Below are 20,690 nucleotides of genomic sequence, written 5' to 3'. Positions count from 1 at the left end.
TTAGTCCACTGCCACTACAACAACAAGCACTACCACCTCTAGTAAGTACTAAACCCAACAGCCACCTGGCATTCAAGAAAACTCGGTAAAACTGATCACGCTGAAGTACCGCCAGAACGGCCCTTCTCCGTTGCAAGGCCAAGACGACGCACTGTGTCCAGCGGTAGGGCCCAAACAGGGTCCACCGGCCGGAGATGGAAGGAACCGCTCGTATCGAGGAGGCTCAGGCCGGCCAGACCAAAGAAGGTATGGAACACATCCGGCACGTCTCCAGGTCTGCATACCACTCCTCTCGCAACTTTACTCAACATCAATGATACTACTACCTGTCAGCTATACCTCCATCCTCCTCCTCTTGTGCCCGCAATATGAACCCAGTGAGAGCATCGCTATCTATCCAATGCAGTTTGCCAAGCACGGACAGAGCGGACGTTATCCACCATGAGTAACAGACATCAGGAGCCTGAGGATCGAGACAATCCCAACCACAACTTTCAAGTCGAACTGACAAGACCTTCTCAGGGCGACCATTGAAGCCGCCATGCTTGGGTATTTGCCTCTCGGCCAGCCAGTGTCCTAATCTCCAGTCATCTATCTCATCAGCCTCTTCCCCCAGCAGCGCCAATGCGGCCACAGCACAGAAGGTGTAGGCGGCATGACTCTCAGCCCCAGGGATTGAACCAAAGGCCCCATCGTAATTCTGGCACGAGCGTAGCCATGCAACTGCTCTCTGACGATCGATGTCTTGGTCCTCAGCCTCTGAGAAACCAACGCCTACTATATCCAGAAGTGAAGGAGGAGTGGTATCTACCTTCGGGAGCTCCCACCGCATTCAGCAACGAGAGGATGGCCACAGCCGAGTAAGAAAAACGGCCATCCACCTCCCCACTGTAATCGCCCTGAAAGCCACCATCGCTGGTCTGCATGCTGATGACGAAACGCCTCGTTTCAAGGCGCTCCTCCGGGGACAGTGTGTCGAGCGCATCAAGCTCGGCTAGAACCAGTAGTGCATAGTGTGTTGAGTTTATGTGGGAGTCCATACCCGGGAAAAACCTACGGGGAACTCCGCCTCACCCTCGAGGGCCCAGTCTAGGCACCCCACTACCCGTAACCACCATCCTGGCCCCTGCAGGAATCGATAAAGTTAAGGACATCATCCCGTCGAGTGTAACTCTGGGCATCCAGTTTACCCAGCACGTCTAGAGCGGTGATACCCCAGTACCTTCCACACGAGAGAGTGATGGGTCCACTTCACAACGAACCTACGCGCCCCCCATCCGTATAGACTCGGACAATACAAAGTCCATGGTGAGCGCCCTGATAAAGGTAATAGTTCCTCTTTAGGTCAGCCAGAAGCATTCCTACTTGTCTGGTGTATCGAGATCGTAGATGTACTTCTCGTGTTTGTCCACGAGTAGTGGAGGCTGACTACTTCCCCCTGTCATAGTGAAAACAGCAACTTCTCTGACCATGGGTCTCACCAGTCAACACTGATTCCTGTACACGAGTATAGACTAAACGATTCATCCTGATTAAGCCTTAGGACAACCGCATCCCACCCGAGATGACCAACGTTGCTCAGTTCACGAGTATTGCACATAGTTCACTTCTCTTCGAAGAGTCGGACCACAAGGGGGAGAGGCAGGGCGCCGTGATGGTCCCCACGATGAAGGACTTTCCTCCGCTCGAAAGTCTCAACACTTTGCACGACAAATTGATCTCTTTCGGACCGCAGCATGAAGCGCGCGCCCAGACAATCGATGAATTCGAGGGGCTGTGTTCCTTAAGCCGGTTCGGTGTGAACGTGCATATATAGGACCGCATAGGAAGTGGCCACCCATCGGTCCCCCAGCGTGTCTGGACTTACTATAGGGCGTACTGAATGCTATTTTCGTGGTTTTCTTGAGGTGGATTCAGAACTGACCGCTTAGTTCGGGCGCAATTGGTCGCAATCGCTAGCAAGGAAATACTCAATTCGTTCGATTGCATCATAGAGTTTACTATGGGAGGCAGCGGGGATCGGGTGATGATAATGCTGATGTTTTCAGGGCTTGATTTTGAGTCGTCGTCCCGCCGAAAAGCACTCAACTTCGGTCACTGACGAGTCTAGATCTTGCCCAGTTGGGGTGCCATGTCTACAACAGCAAATACAAGCTTTAATCAGCAACAACAATCATCTTCTAACAATATGGGTGGTGGATCAGGACCGGCCAGCAATAGCAACAGCCGCGGTCCATGGGGCCCTAATGGGCCTGGTAAAGGGAAGGGTAAGGGAGCTGCTGCATCTATGAACCAAGGCATGCAGCAACAACCGCCCCCACCTCCCCCTCACGCTACTTATCAACAGCAACAACAGCCACAAGGTGGTTATTATACTCCTAGTGGTGGTTATATGATGGAGGAAATGGGAATGCCTCAGCAATTCGTCCATCAGGTAATGCTCTCGCGCCAAGGAAAATCGGTGAAATTTTGCGATCGGTCACGGCGCTCGAAAATTTGGAAAATCACATTCGCCCGGGAAGGAGACTCGAGAAGGGCGTCCATTTCACTCTTGGAATCACATCTTGATGAATAACCATGCTTGCTGCGTGATTAGCTGTCATTGTTTTCAGGGATATGGCTTCGCCGCCATGCCCCCCTATATGGCCTACGGTGGGCCCACGTCCCAGCCTCCCCCACCACCTATGATGTCCGCCGGCTACGGTTATCAGATGGCACCTGGTATGGGCCCTCCTGGTGGTGCAGCAGCCTACTATGTACCGATGCAGGGCATGCCTTATGGGATGCCTGGACAGGAGTATCCCATGCAAGCAGCCATGATGACTCCTCCTCCACCTCAGCATCTTCAAGGTGGATATCCTGGTGGTGGTATGTATGCTGGGGCTCCGCCATATGGTACTCCTATGGATTCCGGTGGTCCTATGTCGGCACCACCGATGCCCCGGCCTGGTAGTGGTCCCCAACAGCAACAACCCCCCCACAGTGGTGCGACTATTGGGAATGCCAGCGATACTGCCTCTGGCATAATGGGTGGTGAAGAGTCGCATCTTCAACAACAAGCGCAACATTTGAATGATAATAGTATTCAACAATCTGCTACCTCTCGTGGTGGTAATACTCCTAGTGGAGGTCCTCCTAGTCGAGGGAGCACTATGGGCCCTGGCGCGCGCCCATTCCCTGGCCCACCTCGACGAGAAGGATCGGCAACCTCGGTCCCGGGTGGTCGCCCTCGGAAACCGTTGACAATCATTGACCCTAGTACTGGTCAGGAGGTGAAGTTGGTCGACCAACCTGCTACTAGTACAACTAAAGATTCCAAGCCTGTCACCAGCGAGGACAATGCGGCGGTTCCTGCGGGCCCCACGACTAGGCCGGCGGCCCGTGTCGACTCTGGTGTCGTGGAGGAAGAGAAGACTGGTGAAACTCGTCCTACTACAGCGGCTACTACCGGGAGACCAGTGTCTCGCCAGAGGCCAGTCCAGGCGGCAGTTGCTGCCGGTGGGGCTCCGACGGGCCCTTCGGCTGATGTAGCCGAGGGCTTTGAGACTGTCCAGCCTCATTCATCTGGCACTTCCTCGGGAGAGGCTTCCCATCATGATGACTATCGTGGGGTGAACGATAGGAAGAAGCTCCTCAATGCTGCCCTACGGAAGCCACTGCCGTCCTCTACCAAGCCGCCACTTATCGATTCCAAGCATCCCAAGCAACAGCAGGCAGCTCCTCCTTCTACCGGTAAACCTGAAGGGCCCTCTGAGGCCTCGGCCCAGGAGAGGGACGGTCAGCGTGAAGACTACGCTGAGCATGGTGTTCAACAACAGCAGCAACAGCTGGGCTTCATTCCTGCTGGTGGTGTCCCTCCTATGTACCCAATGGGAGGCCCTTATGGTGGTATGCCTCCTTATGGCACGCCTCCTCCCTCCTACGTTGGACCTCAGTATGGTGCTCCGATGATGCAGCCACAACAGCCGGCAATGCCTATGTATCCTCAGCCACCCCAAGGAGGTGTTGGAATGATGATGCCCATGTACCCTCAGCCGGGCCTGCCGAGCTCTAGTGAGGAGGTAGAGATGTCCTCTCCCCCTCCACCATCGATGCCCTCCGAGCCGTCTCCTCAGCAGCCTCCGGCTAGTGGTGATCTCAGTAGTTCATCTGCGGCTAAGTCGGGTACTCAGTATGGTGGGAGGAAACTAGCTTTCAATAAGGCTATCGCTAAGAAGTCTCCAACAGTAGCTGTTACATCACCAGCTGAGAAGGAGGTCTCTACTGCTCCTACTAGTGGCACTGCTGCAGCGGCCAACGAGTCTGTCGCTCCTCACGTGGAAGGTCCGAACCATCTTGGTGAGACTTCAGCCGTCACCCTCGAGCGCAAGAAGCTGTTCAGTCGGGCTATCGGGAAGCCTAAGGTCGCTGTGACTCCTCCTCCCCCTCCTCCTTCTCAGCAGCAGCCAGAGCCGGTACAGGAGGAGGCGTCAACGACAACTGTCGAGGCTAGCAGGCCAGAAGCTGTCCCAGAAGCCCCAGTGGCGGCCACCAAACCGGCATTAGAAACACCGCCTTCTACGATGGTCTCACTCGCTAAGAAGCGTGGATTCAAGTAAGCTTGAGTGAAGGTTCTGTATGTTGACCATTGGTGTCCTTTCTTAGGAATATCCCTATCGACCGTTCGGCCGTCCACCCCAGTCCAGTCGTGGCTCCACAGCCTGTTACTGTACCAGGGGAGCATGAGCAGGAGGGTCTCCCAGAGTCGGCGGCAGTCATCACTTCCTCGGTGCCAACCCCTGAGACTGAGGCTGCCTCGAAGGACAAGGACAGTTGGGAGGAGACCAGTTCGTCTGAGGGCGAACCACTGAAGGCTGCTGGGGTCCCTGAGGAGCTCACTGAGGGCGAGGAAACTCCATCAGCTCAGTCTAGTGAGGTAGGTATAGGTGTTCTAGTTGTGGAATTCTGCCGTAATTCCTGTTGTTCTTAGGAATCGCTTTCCGAGCCCCTTCCTTTTTCCGGTCCTCTATCACGCAACGACCTCCTCCGTATGTTCCTTGTGGCTCCGGCGACCGAGGCATTTCGGGGAGATACGCGGCCGATCGACTTCGCCGATGAGACCCCTCCGCCACAACTGGTTACCCTTTCTGTTGCTAGCACCAGTCAAGTACGGCAACCTGGTGGTGGTACTGGCGGCGGCGGCCTGAGAAGAACGACCAGCAAGGGTATGATGGGCCAACGCCCGCAGGGTTATGGTGGCGGTGGTGGCGGTGGTGGTCATCACTTGGGCAGTGGTGATTGGCGCAAGGACATGCTCGGTCCGCAGGCTATGCGGGATAAGTACAATCGTCAGCAGAGTCGACAGCAGTATAAACGGTCCAACGCCCCAGTGGTCCCATTGAAGGTTACTGAGCACGGCTACAAGGTGGCAGCGAAGCTTGAGGATGTATCCCCTCAAGAGAAGCTCCATCGTCTGGTCATGTCCAACCTCAACCGTATCACCGCTGAGAACTTCATGCAGGTCACTGCTAGCTTGGCCGAGCTGGGGGTAAGTCGGGCGCGCGTCCTCTGTCGTTCCACCATAACGTTTTTTGTCTCAGATCGACGAAGGTTGGAAGCTGGAGCTAGTGGTACGGACCATCTTCGACAAGGCAATTCAGGAGAGCTACTACTGCGAGATCTATTCTGACATGTGTATGCAACTCCGCCGGGTGCTGCCAGAGTTCGAGGGTGACGATATTAACAAGCCTATGACCTTCACAAGAGCTCTTATTACTAAGTGCCAAGAGGAGTTCGAGGCCTTGCCAGTGGATCTAGCTCCGACACCTGAGGAAGAGGCCAAGGCCAATGGTGATGCCCAAGAGTTGGAGGTCATCCGCTCCAAGAAGAAGGAACGTATTCTGGGTAACATGAAGTTTATTGGGCAACTCTTTCTACGTCAACTACTGAGTGCCAAGGTTATCAAGGAGGTCGTTGGTCAACTTATTTTCCGGTCGGATGAGCCCGAGGAGCACTACATTGAATGTGTTTGCATCCTATTGCTGAATATTGGGTCCACCCTAGACCAGTACGATCGTGGTCGCAATATGTGTACGGCTTTCATCAGACGGTTGAGGGATATCAAGAGGTTGGACTACCCTAGTAGGCTCAAGTTTATGATCCAGGATCTCATCGATAACAGGAGTCGAGGTTGGGTGGACCGCAAGGGCAATCCTGTTGGTGGTAGGAGCAAGAAAGCGGTGAAGTCCGTTACCCTACAGGGCCAAGAGGACACTAAGCGGCAGGCCAAGCTGGATGAGGCCCGACGGAAGATGGATGAACTTGCCATTGAGAAGAAGGAGCAGAAGGAGGCTAAGGAGAGGGAGCTCCAGGAAGCACGAGCTTTCAAGGTCGATAAGTTCAAGAACTGTCGGGACTACTTCCGTGAAGATGGTGATCTGAACTCCTTCCTCAACGATGTCACTACTATGGTCCAGAACGACCCGAGCTGTCCCTCCAAGATGGCTGAGAATCTGGTCAACTGGGGCGCGGAGGACCCACGTGGGGCCTTTAAGGACGCTGAGCTCATCGTTGAGCTGGTCCGCCGTGGCATTATCCCCTTCAAGGTATTGAACCTGGTTTTGCGAGGTTTCCTCGAGGTTCTGGATGACGTGGCTATGGACTTCCCCAAAGCACCAGAGTTCTACCATAGGCTATTCGCCTTGCTACTAGTTGGTGATTACTCTGTAGCGGAGGAACCTAGCGAGTTCGATCCACAGCTTATCCTATCTTGGAAGGTCCTGGGTTCTGATGAACGGTCGTTCGATCTTGCCGTTAAGGTTTTGGAGCAAGCGAAGCGCATTGCCGGTGTCCCTGGTGTCCACAAGGGTTTGCACTTTCTTCGTCCTCTGATGAAGAGGATGAAGCATTTGGAGCCCTCTGATGACAAGGACCTGGATGAGATGCTGGAAGAGATGGGCCTTTTGAAGGACGAGACGGAGGGTTTGCTCGACAAGCTCGGTGCTGCCCTAAAGGGCAAAGATTTTGACGCGGCAACGCAGTTGATGAACGAGGAGGCCTCGGGTGATTTGCTCGGTGGTAAAAACGCACTATTCGAACGGAGAGTGATTTCAGCGTTGATATCAAACTTGCGTCTGGCATGGTCGAAGGACTCTTGGACAGTACGGCTGAAGCCTGCGGAGAGCCTCCTACGTACGGTTTGTGGTACGGGAACTGAGACTGGTGTCGGTAGTCCTAACAACAGCGAACTCCACAACCAGAAGCGGCTCGTAGAGTCCCTCGCTGGTGCCATATACGATGCCCGGCTGCCGTCCAAGGATGTTGCCGGTATCTACCGGGCATTCGTGGATATGGGCCTCGTACGGCAAGTGGTCCTTCAGCAGTGGTATTCCCAGACTTCTACGGAGTCCGACCGTGAAGTGCGGAAGTTCAGTGCGGAAGGCCTGAGACGTGTTGTGGCTGGCCAGAGTAGTAATGGTGACACACCACCAGAGAGCTCTGCAGAGTCGCTGGCCTCTCCTGCTTCGTCTGTTACTCAGTAGCTGGTCGGGGTAGGTAGTACTACTCTAGCGACTCGTTTATTCAAAAATACTAATAATACCGTACCATTGCTCTTGGGTACTCTATCTGATGGCCCTCCTCCTCTTCAAGGTTGCTTGCGCGTTTTTGTCTTATATTCCCGTCAACACTACTACTACTGGTCTCCTGCACTTGGATGGCAGTTAGCTGCCTATTCTATAGACGGCACTATCGTGACTATGAGTCTGGTCTTGGGCGGTCCTGTTAACATTACTAGTAATACTGCTCTCTCTGGTTCATTAGTGGCAAGGCTTTTCCTCCCCTCCCACGCGCCATGGGAGGGGTGGGTACTTCTCCGCACTGCGTAGTGAGGAATTTTCCAAGTGGTGACGGCCCGGAGACGTGGCTCCGGTAATATCATCCATTGCCTTCGCCCTTGCCTCGACTAGCTGGATCGGTCTTGGACGCCTGCTGAGCGATGACGCCAACCTGTCTCATTTTTGTCTACGATGAGCTGATATGCAGAGGCCAACCATCTTGTTGCTGGTCATTGCCGGTGACTGGTGAAGTGCTGGGGCGTGACGCAGGAGTTAGTGACGATAAGGCTGTTGTCGATCCTCAGCAATTCCGTGGTTGATTGTTGCTACTATTATTATTACTACTACTAATGCGAATGCTGATGCCTTGGTGTAGTTAATATAACACATTAGGGTGGCTAATTACCGAATCCCATATAAGAAGATGATTATTGCTATTATAGCGACGCTGTTGCGGCACTCCAACTAAACATGCCTCACGGCTCTTCATAAACGGGTTCTTGCCCAAAATTATATCTCTCAAAAAACACAGATGAAGGAAGAGGTTCAAGAAGCGGTGATGATACTTTTATGGTTGTGCTGTATGAAAAACCAAAACGGTTGTCGCATAGTAATAAGTGGCCGGTCACACCTATGTGTGGTTCGCCGTCTATATGGCGTCGTTGATTTCAATGGAGATTCGCGGCTGCTATATGTACGATTTGGGTATGTTGATATTGGTAATAGTTGTAGTAGTAGTAGCAGCTGAGAATGTTGCTCACCTGTTGTTTATTATTTTTCCGTGGAGGAGTTGTCTATGATAGTAATTGCTACATGAGGTTCGCGTTTGCTCCAGGACGGCGGCGACTAGTCTCTGACTGTTGTCCCTACACTGAGCAGTGCTACCCTCTTAGACCCGTAGGTCTACTGTAGATGGATAGTGATAGTGTACCACTGTTGAAACACTCTCTGTGTTGCGTTAACCATACAAGGGGACTCTTTGTGGTAGTTTTATTTCACAAAGTCCTTTCTAATGATCCCCATACCATCAGCAGGAGGCTCGCACGTCCCAAATGAGGCTGTACGGCGGAAGTATCGGCCGGTCCTTTTGGGTCTACTTTTCCTCCATCTCGCCGTCGCGGGTATTCGCATGTAGGTCTCAGGAGAGCACAGTGTGTGCAAGTACAGTCGTTGTTAGTTACCAACTCCAAATAGTGAATGGGGTTATGAGCCTACTGTGGATCTCTGGGGCTTATTACGTGGTGGTCCAATGGGAGATGATGCTGCACTATATTACGATGATCGGCTTCATTTTTGGATTCAACGGAGTAGTACTTTCAACTTGCACCATCTCGCATCATCCTCCTCAGTTCGTCAGTACACTATACCTCATTGAGAGGCTGACCAAGGTCAAGGCAGCGCCCATGTTTTCATTGCCTATTGCAGATTCGTTGCTCGTAGCACAGCCTGTATTGGACATCGCAGTGGCTGTAGTGTGCTGGCTGGTGAGGGATCGGTCTCGGCAGGTCCTTAGTGATGATCCTCACGTAGGTTTATGAAGCCGACAAAGACGGCTATGCACCTGTTAACGCTGGACCGACAGGGTCGCGTTATAGTACTACGTACGGCAGCTACTCGGTAGTCGTCTTCATGACGGGGTCAGGCCTGTATGTATAGAGTCGTGTCTCTAGGTTTCTGGTGGTCCTACATTCACGGCCTTCTCTGGTCGTGGTTCGCGACTTGGCTCTGATAAGGAACATGTTTAGTGCTGCTTCATCATACCGTTCAACATGCTTCACTATTGCGACTACACTTGTGGATTGAATATCAGTTTTGCGTTACTAGTGGGAGAAAGGTAACTGTACGATGCATGAAGTTGTTGACTATGGTACCATCGACGGTTCCCAGCGAGAGGCCTTCGTCCAGTGGTAGTAGGCGAGCCCTCCATCCCGACTCATTGTGCTGTTCAGACGCTGCACTCCCCAAAGCCTTGGAGCTGGCAGTTATGCGGCAGCCAATGCCGGTCATTGATCCTGGCAGTGAAGGGGTAGTAGTAGTAGTAGTAGTAGTAGTAGTAGTAGTAGTAGTAGTAGTACTAGCAGCTCCGACTGGGTCTGAGGGCTGGGAGTTAGATACTAGTTGGCTCGCCAACGACCTTCGATGGACGTATTGAGGACCAGAGCAGTTCGAGTGGCCATCCTAACCTCCTCGCCCAATATTCGGAGTTGGTCCTCTCCTATCGGTATTGGCGTACCGTCAGAGGAGACGGAAACTGCTACTACCGAGCCTTGGCCTATGGCTTTGTGGAGTATTCGGCGCTCTTCTGTCCAGTAGCACTGACAGGTCTTGTCGAGAAGCTAGCTGCTATGACTGATAAAGGACGGAACCATCCTATGTTCGCTGGTAATAAGGGGAAACTCTCCATAGCGCATTTCATAGTGACTGTACAATGGAGTTTCACTCGTTTTACGGGAAGTGGCGTTTCACTCGGTGAAAAACGCAGAAGTCGTGGAATATATTTTCACTAGTGTTTTCATATCACAGGATGAAACTCCAATGAGTTAGCTTTCTGAGTCTTCGAGTGTTACAATATTGTCAACTGCAATCAAGTCATCTGAGGAGGAATAATTTTGCATAACGGATTGGTCCACACTGCATACATCTCGAACTCGTACGACTTCATCTATGGCCTGGCAGGTTCCTATAGGGTTCTTGCTGTCCTGCTCCCATCGTGGCGGGTCAGGCTGGAGACTGCTGCTGGGAATACAGCTGAGGAGAAGAGCATTTTCACAGAGGTAGTACTTCGACGGAGGGCGCAGGGGCCCACCAATACTATGCAGATACATCGCGCACTGAATACCCCTGCTATAGACCAAGCCTTTGTCGCCGCCATCCGGTTGCTAGTGGCGGATTATTTATCTCGCCACAAGTCGGACCCTTGCACTGCCGGGGCTGATGCTGATTGCTCCTTCACTTGGGATCAGTGGGCCAATGGGTTGATGGATGCTGGTAGGTCGAGGACCCCAGGTAGCTGAAGGGTCATGGCTATTATCCAGGTATCGACGGCCCCGGAGGATTCATAGAGTCAGCTGTCCTCGTGATGGAAGAGGACGCCTCGGACCTCGTCCAGGCTGCGGCCCCGAGGGCTCTGGATTGCTGCGTTAGGATCATAATGGTCCACAGGTGATACGTGCTTTCCAACGCGGGTTTCCCTCATCTTTACCTTTTTTAGAGACCGCACAGCCCTGCACAACATCGACTACAGCGGCAGCACTTCAGTGAGTGACGGGCCTCAGGGGAGGGGGGCTGGACCTTCGCTGCCCTCAGGAGCCTCAAGTCCACCTCCTATTCCAACCTGGCCACTACGAACTACTCATACCGATTCAACCGGAGAGATACTCTATCCTTCCCATAATAGACGACGCTACCCTTGTGCCCGCAGGAGTGCCCGTCCAAGGGCCACCGCAACCTAGCGCCAGTAACGAATTCGAGGGGTTCATGCAGCAAGTGAGCGTAAAGCATGTACTTTTCTGACCTCATTTGTGTCTTCCTGATAGGTCCTCTCGAAATATCATGCCCTCTGGGGCCAGTCTCGTTACCTCAGCAGTGTAGTGGACCAACTACTACCCCGCTTGGACGCTCGTGCTCGGCCATCCCCCTATGCAAACCCAGCAGATGCTCGCTGTGAACTGACAGAGATGCGCAACGTCTTGAAGGTGAAATGTGTTCAATAGACTCTTAGCAACTTTTCATTGCAGAATCTGGGAGAAGCCCAGCGACAGCTCAGTGCCATGCCCGAGGACCCAATGGACGATGAGAAGCCGGTACCGCCTCTCTCAGTTCGCGAGGAGTCCGACGCCGATACGCAGATGCCGAAGTATGGTACATTGATGTCGTTCATGCTGGTTGCTCTCGTTGTACATGCAGCTGAGAACTTGTGGAGGAAATTTTTTTATAACTTTTCGACTTCTCACTGATTACGAAGAGTTAGGCCCTGAAACTTGTTATGTAGAATAGGAGCATAGCTCTCTGAGCCGCAACATGGTACTGTTTGAGCTGAATGTGCACAAGTCGGAAAACCGGGTATGCTGGGAATGTGTGAAGGGGTGTACTGTTGCAGATACCTCTCGGCTCTGCGAAAGGCGTATGAATCCTCTACACCTCCCAAGGGGGAAGGAGTCAATTTGAAGGTTGAGGACGGCACTGAGGAGGCATTGATGGACTGGCCGGAGCTCCAGAACTCCATCACGCCTGCAACGGCATCAGCTGGAGTTTTCGTATGCGGGTTGTGCGACAAAGATGGTCAAATCGTGGGCGACGAGGGAGATGGGGTCCGGACTCCGTGTGGCGACAAGGTCCATAAGGAATGCCTTCGGCAATTCGTCGAAAAAACTATTGAGAAGAACAACACTCCGTTGCAGGACATTCGCTGTTGGCGGCATAATCGCAGGCATGAGATTGTCTTTGATCATTTTCGTTCGATTTAACGTGTTTACAGGCTCGGGCAAGTCTTCCTGCAAACCAACATGCGCGTTCAGGAGGTCAGCGACGATGCCGAGATGAACTCGGAGGCCGCGACTGCTGATGAGCCGGAGGGGGAAGAGCCTGCTGAGGGTTGCGTCATTTGCAAGAAAACTGGAAAATTAGAACTCACTCTACCCTGTGGTTGCCATGCTCACAAGAAGTGCCTCGAGAGCAGCGTTGAGGCCTTCATAAGAGGCGGGCAGGCCCCTGCAGAGATCGAATGCCCTCAACATACAGGACGCCGGTAGGGCACAATACCGTCGAAGAGAATTACGCCTTTCTTAGGTTGGGCGTCAGCTTCCTGGAGTCGACAGTGCCTGCTGCCCTCGAGCCTGTACGCTCTGTTTGGAGTGGTTTCTCAGCACGGGTGGCGGCTGCAGCCGCGGCCAGCGGAAGCACTCGGCAAGGTTGGTCATGAGCTGTGGCTATTCACACAAGAAATGGACATTTAGGTTCGGTTCAAGCGGAACCAACAACTGTGCGGACGGGCATTCGTAGCAATGCGGTGGTCAAGAGTGAATCTCAGAAGGTGACCAGTGTAGAGGTTTCTGCTAGTCGCACACTATCTCTCAGGACGACCCAATGAGAGCGGTTAAGCCGTCCGTTCCAGTCAACGAGCCGTTGTTTAAAGGGGCAGTGAGATGCAGCAGTTGCCGAGGCATCCTCGTAGCCTCGGAGAGCTTCCGACTACTGTGTCACCATCGATTCCATCAAGCCTGTTTGGCGGAGCCCCTGACAAAGCAGATCTCAGATAACGGCGGGGGATCTTTGAAGTGTCCCGTGTGTGGTGACAGCATTGCGGTTGAGGCCAATGATGCTCTCCTTAAGAAGTGCCTCGACCCTGGTGCATATTACAAGCTTCACTCCGCTCGGGCCTCCCAGAATAACGTCCCGAAGCCTTTACGGGAGCCTGATACGAGTAGGCCTTCCTCTGACGAGAGGCTCACTTTAAAGCAAAAATTTGAGCGTGGCTGGCGTCCCTGCCCTAAGGGCTGTCCCTATCTTGGCAACTACCCCAGCTCGAGTGATAGCAAGTCTATCAAATGTTTGTGTGGTTATGAATATTGCAGAGGCTGTGGTGTAGATGAGCGCATCATAGCGGCTCACGACGGTCGGTGGCACAAAACCTCCTGCCCGTATTTTGAGCGCTATTCTACGATCAAAGCAGCTCCTCGGGCCTCCACGAGGTGTCCTCAGTGCGCAGAGCTTCACCACCGATGCCCCTTCCCCTTGAACGATGGCTATCCCGATAAACTGATGCGATCTCTGATACACACCGCACGTGCCGACCCTGAACCTCATCGGAGACCTGCTCCGTGGGCTAAGAGTTAAAAAGTGTTTGTGTGTTCTTATTGTTGTGTGATATTTGATTACCGTTTCTCGTGTTCAAGCTTTGAGCTATTGGGTTGTTAGTACGGACTAAGCCCGCTACGCAGTGAAAGGAAAGCAATTTCAACTACTTGGTACAACAACGAGCATAACGCTAGCTTTTCCACTGGCTATAGAAATTTCATGTGGTAATCTCGATCATCACAAAAAAGAGCCCTTTGGTCATACCTTCGTCCCCCAACGTTTTCTCTCTATGTGTGACACACTTTTGAGCGTTTCCGCGGCGATTATACTGAACTGAACGCGACGACCCACTCAACTCGCACAAGAATATTTGGAGCCAGTCCGTGTTCGGAAATTCACGGCTCGCTTTTTACGAGAACCACTTGAACATTGCGTCAAACGGAATCATATCATAAGGATCAAATCATCTCATCACACTTCTTATGCTTTCTTGAAAATCACAACGTAGTTCTCGACGAGACCTTCGACCTCTGGCTCGGAGGCGACTTCGAAACCCACCGATCGGATTTCCTGAAGAAAAATATCACCAATTCTGACGTGCATATTTCAAGTCTGTGTGACTCACCTCAACGAAGACGTCCTTATCGGCCCGCAAGTGCTCGATTACCCAAGTCTTGTCTTCTCTGCTGCTTTTACTAGGGTCTCGCCAGAAGTCTACCAGCACTAATCTTCCAGTATCTGAAACGAACATGATGAGAATAATTCCACCATAATCTTCGAACGAATTGGTTCCACTGGTCCATCGCAACTCGCGATCTATTCTAGTCGATACGTAATAGATAGATTCTTACCCTTCAGTGATCGCTTAAGCTGCTGGACTATAGTCCGTGGATGTGTGAGGTGATGATATACGTCACAAAGAACTGCCAGGTCGACCGAGCCGTCGCTCTCAGTAGGTAGACATAAGTCGTCTTCGGTGCCTGCCAACATGCGCGATTCAAAAGAGTCGTAGGAAACTTCAGACTTACTATGAATAATTTCCACCTTGTCTTTCTCTATCCTGTCGTCGTCTCTGAGGTGCTGTATGAAACCCTCAGAAAGCTCCGTTGCGTACACCTTCTTGCCAGGTCGCTTACTGAACTCTCGTGTCAGAAGGCCCGTACCCGGACCAACCTCGACTGAGACTGTCTCGGGGTTAAGATTGAATACCTGACAGAAATCAGGTCATGGGACTGGCGCGGTACGACCACGACATCAACAGTCGTAACAAGCCGTCATATGAAGGCTACCTCGAAAAGCCCGTCGAGATGATGAGCCAAGGGTCTATCGACTTCAAATTTTGGAAGGAAAAACTCTAGCAATTGATCCTTGTCCTTGTCTTGGAACTCCTTATTAGCTCCCTCGGGGAAATGAGAGATCTTGCTGAAGTCGGCTACGTCAGGACAAGTTGATTGCATAATAGAAACTGGGCTGCTAATTCAAAACGAGGAACGCTGACCCTGTCAAACACAGTCGGGGACAGCTCTCGTGACATCAGGACGGAATCCACAAAGCGTGTCTCCTATGCGAAGCGTTTACTTGCAGGTTCTTAGATTGTACAAGACTAATGAAAGGACCGCAATATACGAAGTTCACGGATTGGCGCAGTAGGTACCTCTCACCAACATAAGCAAAAACGGCGTGTGTGTTCGGTCGCATACATACAACGACGTGAATACAACATTTCTTCCGGTGAGATATGATCTCGGGAAGTACATTGCCTGAGATTCCATCGAACTCAACAACTTAGACAGGAGGCTAATAGAGAGAGTATATTCAGTAACAACCACCATAGCATGTACATCACAAAAGCGCCCTCTTGAGAGCCAGCGTTATTGCTTGACTCGAGGAGTTGCGCATTGGCGGCTGATTACGTGAACTTGGAAGCCTCCACTGCTGAGCTCGGATATCGCTAGATCGCAAAGGTTTTGCGGCAAGTACATCTCTTCAAGCGCGACCCCATAGAGTGACCATACAATCCATAATGGATTCGGCAAGAGTCGTGAGTTTTACGTGGACTCATCTGACGCGGACCTTGCAGATGAGTGCTGGTGAGCTCAGCGACAACAGTACCTTCCCAAGACAGTGGGCCCTGTCCATAGAGCGTCTTCCAGTGACCCTGCCCAGCACCATCAACAGACTCAGTAGAACTAGTTAATACTATTCTGAATCTCCGATGAAGCAGGTTCTACTAGGAAGCATCCACGTCCCTGTTAGAAGAGATCATCCTCCCATTCCCCCTCGAGTGGAGACATCATTATCAACGTAGGTAGCATTGCCGTCCTCCTGGCCCAGGACCAAGAAAAAGTAAGTTGAGAACATAGCCCGACTGCGCATTGTCGTTCAATCATAAGACCTTTCATATGAACAATGACAACCCTCTTTGTCCTGATAGGGGTAGAAGCCTAATGCACATCTCCCCCAATGTACCATTCCCATCCTTCTGGCCTCCTCTAAACTAACCGTGATAGGTACCTCCTTGCACAATGGCATCATCTGCATAACGTACAGAAGAGAACTTCCGACACCGGCAGGATTCCTCAACTACCTTCCTCATAATCTGACACCTTTATCTATTCAATTCAATTCAAATCCCAGTGTACTTAGTGTTTGTTGACGACATTCTGCATCATACATGCACTTTGCAAGAATGATCGATTTTTGAGGGCGAGCGCAATTCGCAACAGTGGTCGATATCGACTCTAACAAACAACTTCTATCTACTATGCTCACTAGCAACCGTTCACAGCACTCTCAGCGGTCTGAAAACGTCCCTATTGGGAAGGAGGGTCATGCTGTGATGGAAACTCGTAAACGGGAGGTGTTCATGGACCTCAGCAACACTTCGAACTTTCTGCCTGCTCACACGGGTGAGTCTCGTCTTGGTGGTGATTCTGGTTGGTTTTGCAGGATGACAACAGGCGCGGCCTCGCGAGGCAAGGCACGATTAGGGGACGATCTTGATGATACTATCATGCAGGGCACCACACCGGCTAGAATGGAGTCCATGAGCCCAGTGATTGACTGGAAGGACACCATCCCCCCAGAGGATCGTCAAGTGACGTTCACTCAGGAGTTCATCCCTCCAGTGAGGGACGATTTTCAGGATCTCGGCGACCCTCAGTTCGTGGCGGAATATGTCAACCCTATCTTCGTCAATATGAACGGCGTTGAACAAAAGTAAGTCGGCTTGATCGTCCCTCAGTGAGGAAAGTATCTTCTCCGTTCGTTCAGATACAGACAGTCCAGCGACTACATGCAGAGAACCCAGAATGATATCACTCAGCGTATGCGTGCAGTTCTGATCGATTGGTTAGTTGAGGTCCATTGGAAGTTCAAGTTGGTTCCTGAGACGCTCTACTTAACGGTAGCTATCGATGGTGCTCCTCTCGGTTGATGATTTTGTGTGTTTTCAGGTTAACTTGATTGATCGCTACCTTGGGCAGTGTCCTAATCTCCCACGTACACGACTGCAGTTGGTTGGTGTTACTTGTTTATTGATTGCTTCTAAGTGAGTCGAAGTTGGTTGAGGAGTGGTATGAGAAGAAGACGGTGTTTCTGTCAGATATGAAGATATATATCCTCCCGAGATGAAGGACATTGTCAGTATATGCGACAGGACTTATCAACGTCATGAAGTGATGGAGATGGAAGTTGACATTCTCAACACGCTTGGGTAAGTGTCTCTTCTCTCGTTCAGTGTTGTATTGGTATTTGCTTCAGGTTCTGTATGACTACCCCGTCGCCGATGTTCTTCCTGTTGCGGTATGCTAAGGTCATGGAAGCCGATGAGAAGCACTTCTTCTTAGCCCAGTATTGTCTGGAGCTTGCATTGCCAGAGTAAGTGGGTTTGTCTCTGTTTTATATTGAATGGCTACATTAGTGTACGTTTTACTGTATATACTGGAGTTTCACCTGTTTCACGTGAAGTGGCGTAGTACTCGGTGAAAACTCCGATATTGGCGGTATGCAGTGGCTTGTGGAATATATTTTTGCATCTATCTGATTTTAATCTGATATTATATGATTTTGACATTATCGATTATTCCTATTTTGATCAGGTATAGTATGTTGAGGTATTCCGCAAGTCAGTTAGCGGCAGGCGCCTTGTATTTATCCAACAAGTTGTTGAGGAAGCCGACAGCGTGGCCACCACATGTGGCCGTGCATTGTCCTAACACTGAGCACAACGTGAAGGTGGTGGCGAAGGAACTATGTGCATTATTGCAAGTAGCTACCAATGAGGACCATTCGGGGACGCAACTCAGGGCTGTGAAGAAGAAGTTTCAGCTCTCTAAGTAAGTGGGGTGTGGGAGAATACTGTAGGTCGTGATGTGAGCATCGTTCGTGACAGTCTGTCACTGACAGAGGAAATTTAGAGTTATATTGGGAATGCAAATGGATTTGATTTTATTTGTTGTTGTTTTCAGGTTCCGTAGTGTGTCCCGTATGGTGCTCGGATGAAGATTAAAGCTGGAGTGTTTAATCTCGTACTGATTTATCACGCAAGAAATTGTCTATGATTTTAGACACTATCGTCCTGAGGAATGCCAGTTGTTGGACGCTTATTCGTTTGTAAAATGAAGCCCCGTGATTATTATCGTCGTATGTGATCGGTTGCCCGATTCAATTAGTTTCGTATGCTGCTGTAAGCACGCAATGCATGAGTTATACTACAGAGTGACGAATACTTTCTGTGGGCAGTATTGTGTTGGAAATAGTCATGCTGGTCTTTGTTAGTTCTTCTCAGTGGGTTGGGTTTTACTGTTGATTTTTGAGCACATGTTATTATCATGGTTAAGTGACTTTATATGTCTGTTGTGTTATGGAGGAGGAGTTGGGGATATATGTGAATCGCGTGTTTGTTATTGTCAGTTTTTTCGTGTGATTTGCATGGTGCATATGGTCGTTAATATTATGGAGTTTCACCCGTTTTATGTGCAGTGGCGTATTTCTCTGTTAAATGCAATATTGGCGATATGCAGTAGTCGTGAAATTATTCTCACTGGTCTTTGTCATATCGCGGGTGAAACTCTTTATTATATTCCTTATGTTCTCTATGCTAGGTGGTGATAGACAGTTTATTACCTTTCCGAATGCATTGAAGATATTATTGTTGGTTTCTCAGTCGTTTGTCTTTCGTTCGTCTGAACCGATGTTATATATTCCTATTGCGTTAGTCTTTATAGAGTATGTGTGGATTTGATATGCTAATGTGTGTTATTGTGGAGGATAAACTTGCCCTTTGTGGCGAAGGGGCGGAGCTCACTGAGTCCACGTCCATGGACTCAATCAATGAATTTGACATAGGTCCCCGTTTCGATCCCCGGGTAGGACATTTCTCCGTCATTAAAGTTCTTCGTGCATATCTCTTCGAGCTGTTCGCATAATCGAGTTTTCCGGTTTTGCCCAAAACCTCCGCGTATAGAGGAGTCTTTTGGTCTATCTGACAACCTTCCACGCTTCGTAGTTAAGTCAGAATAATTCTGCACGCACGCACAACGGGAAAGTGCCTGTTGTTGCGGTATATGCTCCGCTCGCTTCGCTCGGTTCGCAATTAATATCAAAAAATAGCACATATTTGCGCATCAGATTGACACACTGTACTTTTATGCAACTTCTACATTATTGATTTAGTTGTGTGTTCTGATGAAATCGTCTTCCCTCGAGCCGTCCTCCCCCTTGAATGAGCCGTTGTTGATGATATTCGACGACTTCCTCACGTCTGAGGAATGCGATAGGATTGTGAAACTGTCCCTTAAATAATCGTAAGGTAATATGGGGTAATTTATACGTAGTGTTTGTTGACGACATTCTGCATCATACATGCACTTTGCAAGAATGATCGATTTTTGAGGGCGAGCGCGATTTGCAACAGTGGTCGATATCGACTCTAACAAACAACTTCTAGCTACTATGCTCACTAGCAACCGTTCACAGCACTCTCAGCGGTCTGAAAACGTCCCTATTGGGAAGGAGGGTCATGCTGTGATGGAAACCCGTAAACGGGAGGTGTTCATGGACCTCAGCAACACTTCGAACTTTCTGCCTGCTCACACGGGTGAGTCTCGTCTTGGTGGTGATTCTGGTTGGTTTTGCAGGATGACAACAGGCGCGGCCTCGCGAGGCAAGGCACGATTAGGGGACGATCTTGATGATACTATCATGCAGGGCACCACACCGGCTAGAATGGAGTCCATGAGCCCAGTGATTGACTGGAAGGACACCATCCCCCCAGAGGATCGTCAAGTGACGTTCACTCAGGAGTTCATCCCTCCAGTGAGGGACGATTTTCAGGATCTCGGCGACCCTCAGTTCGTGGCGGAATATGTCAACCCTATCTTCGTCAATATGAACGGCGTTGAACAAAAGTAAGTCGGCTTGATCGTCCCTCAGTGAGGAAAGTATCTTCTCCGTTCGTTCAGATACAGACAGTCCAGCGACTACATGCAGAGAACCCAGAATGATATCACTCAGCGTATGCGTGCAGTTCTGATCGATTGGTTAGTTGAGGTCCATTGGAAGTTCAAGTTGGTTCCTGAGACGCTCTACTTAACGGTAGCTATCGATGGTGCTCCTCTCGGTTGATGATTTTGTGTGTTTTCAGGTTAACTTGATTGATCGCTACCTTGGGCAGTGTCCTAATCTCCCACGTACACGACTGCAGTTGGTTGGTGTTACTTGTTTATTGATTGCTTCTAAGTGAGTCGAAGTTGGTTGAGGAGTGGTATGAGAAGAAGACGGTGTTTCTGTCAGATATGAAGATATATATCCTCCCGAGATGAAGGACATTGTCAGTATATGCGACAGGACTTATCAACGTCATGAAGTGATGGAGATGGAAGTTGACATTCTCAACACGCTTGGGTAAGTGTCTCTTCTCTCGTTCAGTGTTGTATTGGTATTTGCTTCAGGTTCTGTATGACTACCCCGTCGCCGATGTTCTTCCTGTTGCGGTATGCTAAGGTCATGGAAGCCGATGAGAAGCACTTCTTCTTAGCCCAGTATTGTCTGGAGCTTGCATTGCCAGAGTAAGTGGGT

At 50.6% G+C, this 20,690-nt stretch overlaps 7 protein-coding genes across 7 annotated transcripts in view; 5 read left to right on the top strand and 2 right to left on the bottom strand.

The window, feature by feature from the left end:
• Positions 1-73: 73 nt before the first annotated feature.
• Pmar_PMAR006954 (Geranylgeranyl transferase type-2 subunit beta, putative) lies at positions 74-1,472 on the bottom strand (the record flags this gene model as incomplete). The annotated part of the gene is made up of 7 exons (XM_002783380.1): positions 74-276; positions 327-463; positions 515-759; positions 812-1,053; positions 1,106-1,222; positions 1,267-1,317; positions 1,366-1,472. 7 exons carry the CDS (start codon positions 1,470-1,472, stop codon positions 96-98), a joined length of 1,080 nt encoding a protein of 359 aa, XP_002783426.1. The 3' UTR covers positions 74-95.
• A 716-nt stretch (positions 1,473-2,188) lies between these two features.
• On the top strand, positions 2,189-7,520 carry Pmar_PMAR006953 (eukaryotic initiation factor 4f, putative; the record flags this gene model as incomplete). Its single annotated transcript, XM_002783379.1, has 5 exons — positions 2,189-2,434; positions 2,613-4,594; positions 4,645-4,915; positions 4,970-5,527; positions 5,580-7,520. 5 exons carry the CDS (start codon positions 2,189-2,191, stop codon positions 7,518-7,520), a joined length of 4,998 nt encoding a protein of 1,665 aa, XP_002783425.1.
• A 1,306-nt stretch (positions 7,521-8,826) lies between these two features.
• On the top strand, positions 8,827-9,559 carry Pmar_PMAR006952 (hypothetical protein; the record flags this gene model as incomplete). Its single annotated transcript, XM_002783378.1, has 5 exons — positions 8,827-8,945; positions 8,992-9,121; positions 9,164-9,298; positions 9,345-9,431; positions 9,485-9,559. The coding sequence occupies 5 exons, from the start codon at positions 8,827-8,829 to the stop codon at positions 9,557-9,559; spliced, it is 546 nt and encodes a 181-aa protein (XP_002783424.1).
• A 600-nt stretch (positions 9,560-10,159) lies between these two features.
• Positions 10,160-13,401, top strand: Pmar_PMAR006951 (hypothetical protein; the record flags this gene model as incomplete). The annotated part of the gene is made up of 13 exons (XM_002783377.1): positions 10,160-10,196; positions 10,491-10,588; positions 10,634-10,802; positions 10,850-10,976; positions 11,026-11,071; positions 11,121-11,300; positions 11,351-11,509; positions 11,552-11,670; positions 11,914-12,207; positions 12,292-12,561; positions 12,603-12,724; positions 13,069-13,341; positions 13,388-13,401. The coding sequence occupies 13 exons, from the start codon at positions 10,160-10,162 to the stop codon at positions 13,399-13,401; spliced, it is 1,908 nt and encodes a 635-aa protein (XP_002783423.1).
• A 689-nt stretch (positions 13,402-14,090) lies between these two features.
• Positions 14,091-15,067, bottom strand: Pmar_PMAR006950 (2-heptaprenyl-1,4-naphthoquinone methyltransferase, putative; the record flags this gene model as incomplete). The annotated part of the gene is made up of 5 exons (XM_002783376.1): positions 14,091-14,180; positions 14,236-14,348; positions 14,462-14,590; positions 14,639-14,819; positions 14,900-15,067. 5 exons carry the CDS (start codon positions 15,065-15,067, stop codon positions 14,091-14,093), a joined length of 681 nt encoding a protein of 226 aa, XP_002783422.1.
• Positions 15,068-16,374: 1,307 nt separating this feature from the next.
• On the top strand, positions 16,375-18,344 carry Pmar_PMAR006949 (G2/mitotic-specific cyclin-B, putative; the record flags this gene model as incomplete). Its single annotated transcript, XM_002783375.1, has 7 exons — positions 16,375-16,829; positions 16,890-17,016; positions 17,066-17,160; positions 17,215-17,325; positions 17,373-17,489; positions 17,711-17,947; positions 18,080-18,344. 7 exons carry the CDS (start codon positions 16,375-16,377, stop codon positions 18,111-18,113), a joined length of 1,176 nt encoding a protein of 391 aa, XP_002783421.1. The 3' UTR covers positions 18,114-18,344.
• A 1,407-nt stretch (positions 18,345-19,751) lies between these two features.
• The window catches only part of Pmar_PMAR006948 (mitotic cyclin-CYC2, putative), a gene marked incomplete at both ends in the record, with an annotated part of 4,843 nt that continues 3,904 nt past the window's right edge, over positions 19,752-20,690 (top strand). Inside the window, one exon of the mRNA XM_002783374.1 lies at positions 19,752-20,020. Within this exon, the coding sequence (XP_002783420.1) occupies positions 19,752-20,020 (269 nt within the window). The remainder of the gene's footprint in view (positions 20,021-20,690) is intronic.

Source organism: Perkinsus marinus (assembly GCF_000006405.1).
Source record: "Perkinsus marinus ATCC 50983 genomic scaffold scf_1104296937060, whole genome shotgun sequence".
In the NCBI taxonomy this organism is placed as follows: Eukaryota; Perkinsozoa; order Perkinsida; family Perkinsidae; genus Perkinsus; species Perkinsus marinus.
The sequence above is the reverse complement of the archived record's forward strand: the minus strand, read 5'-3'. Positions and strand labels throughout refer to the sequence as shown.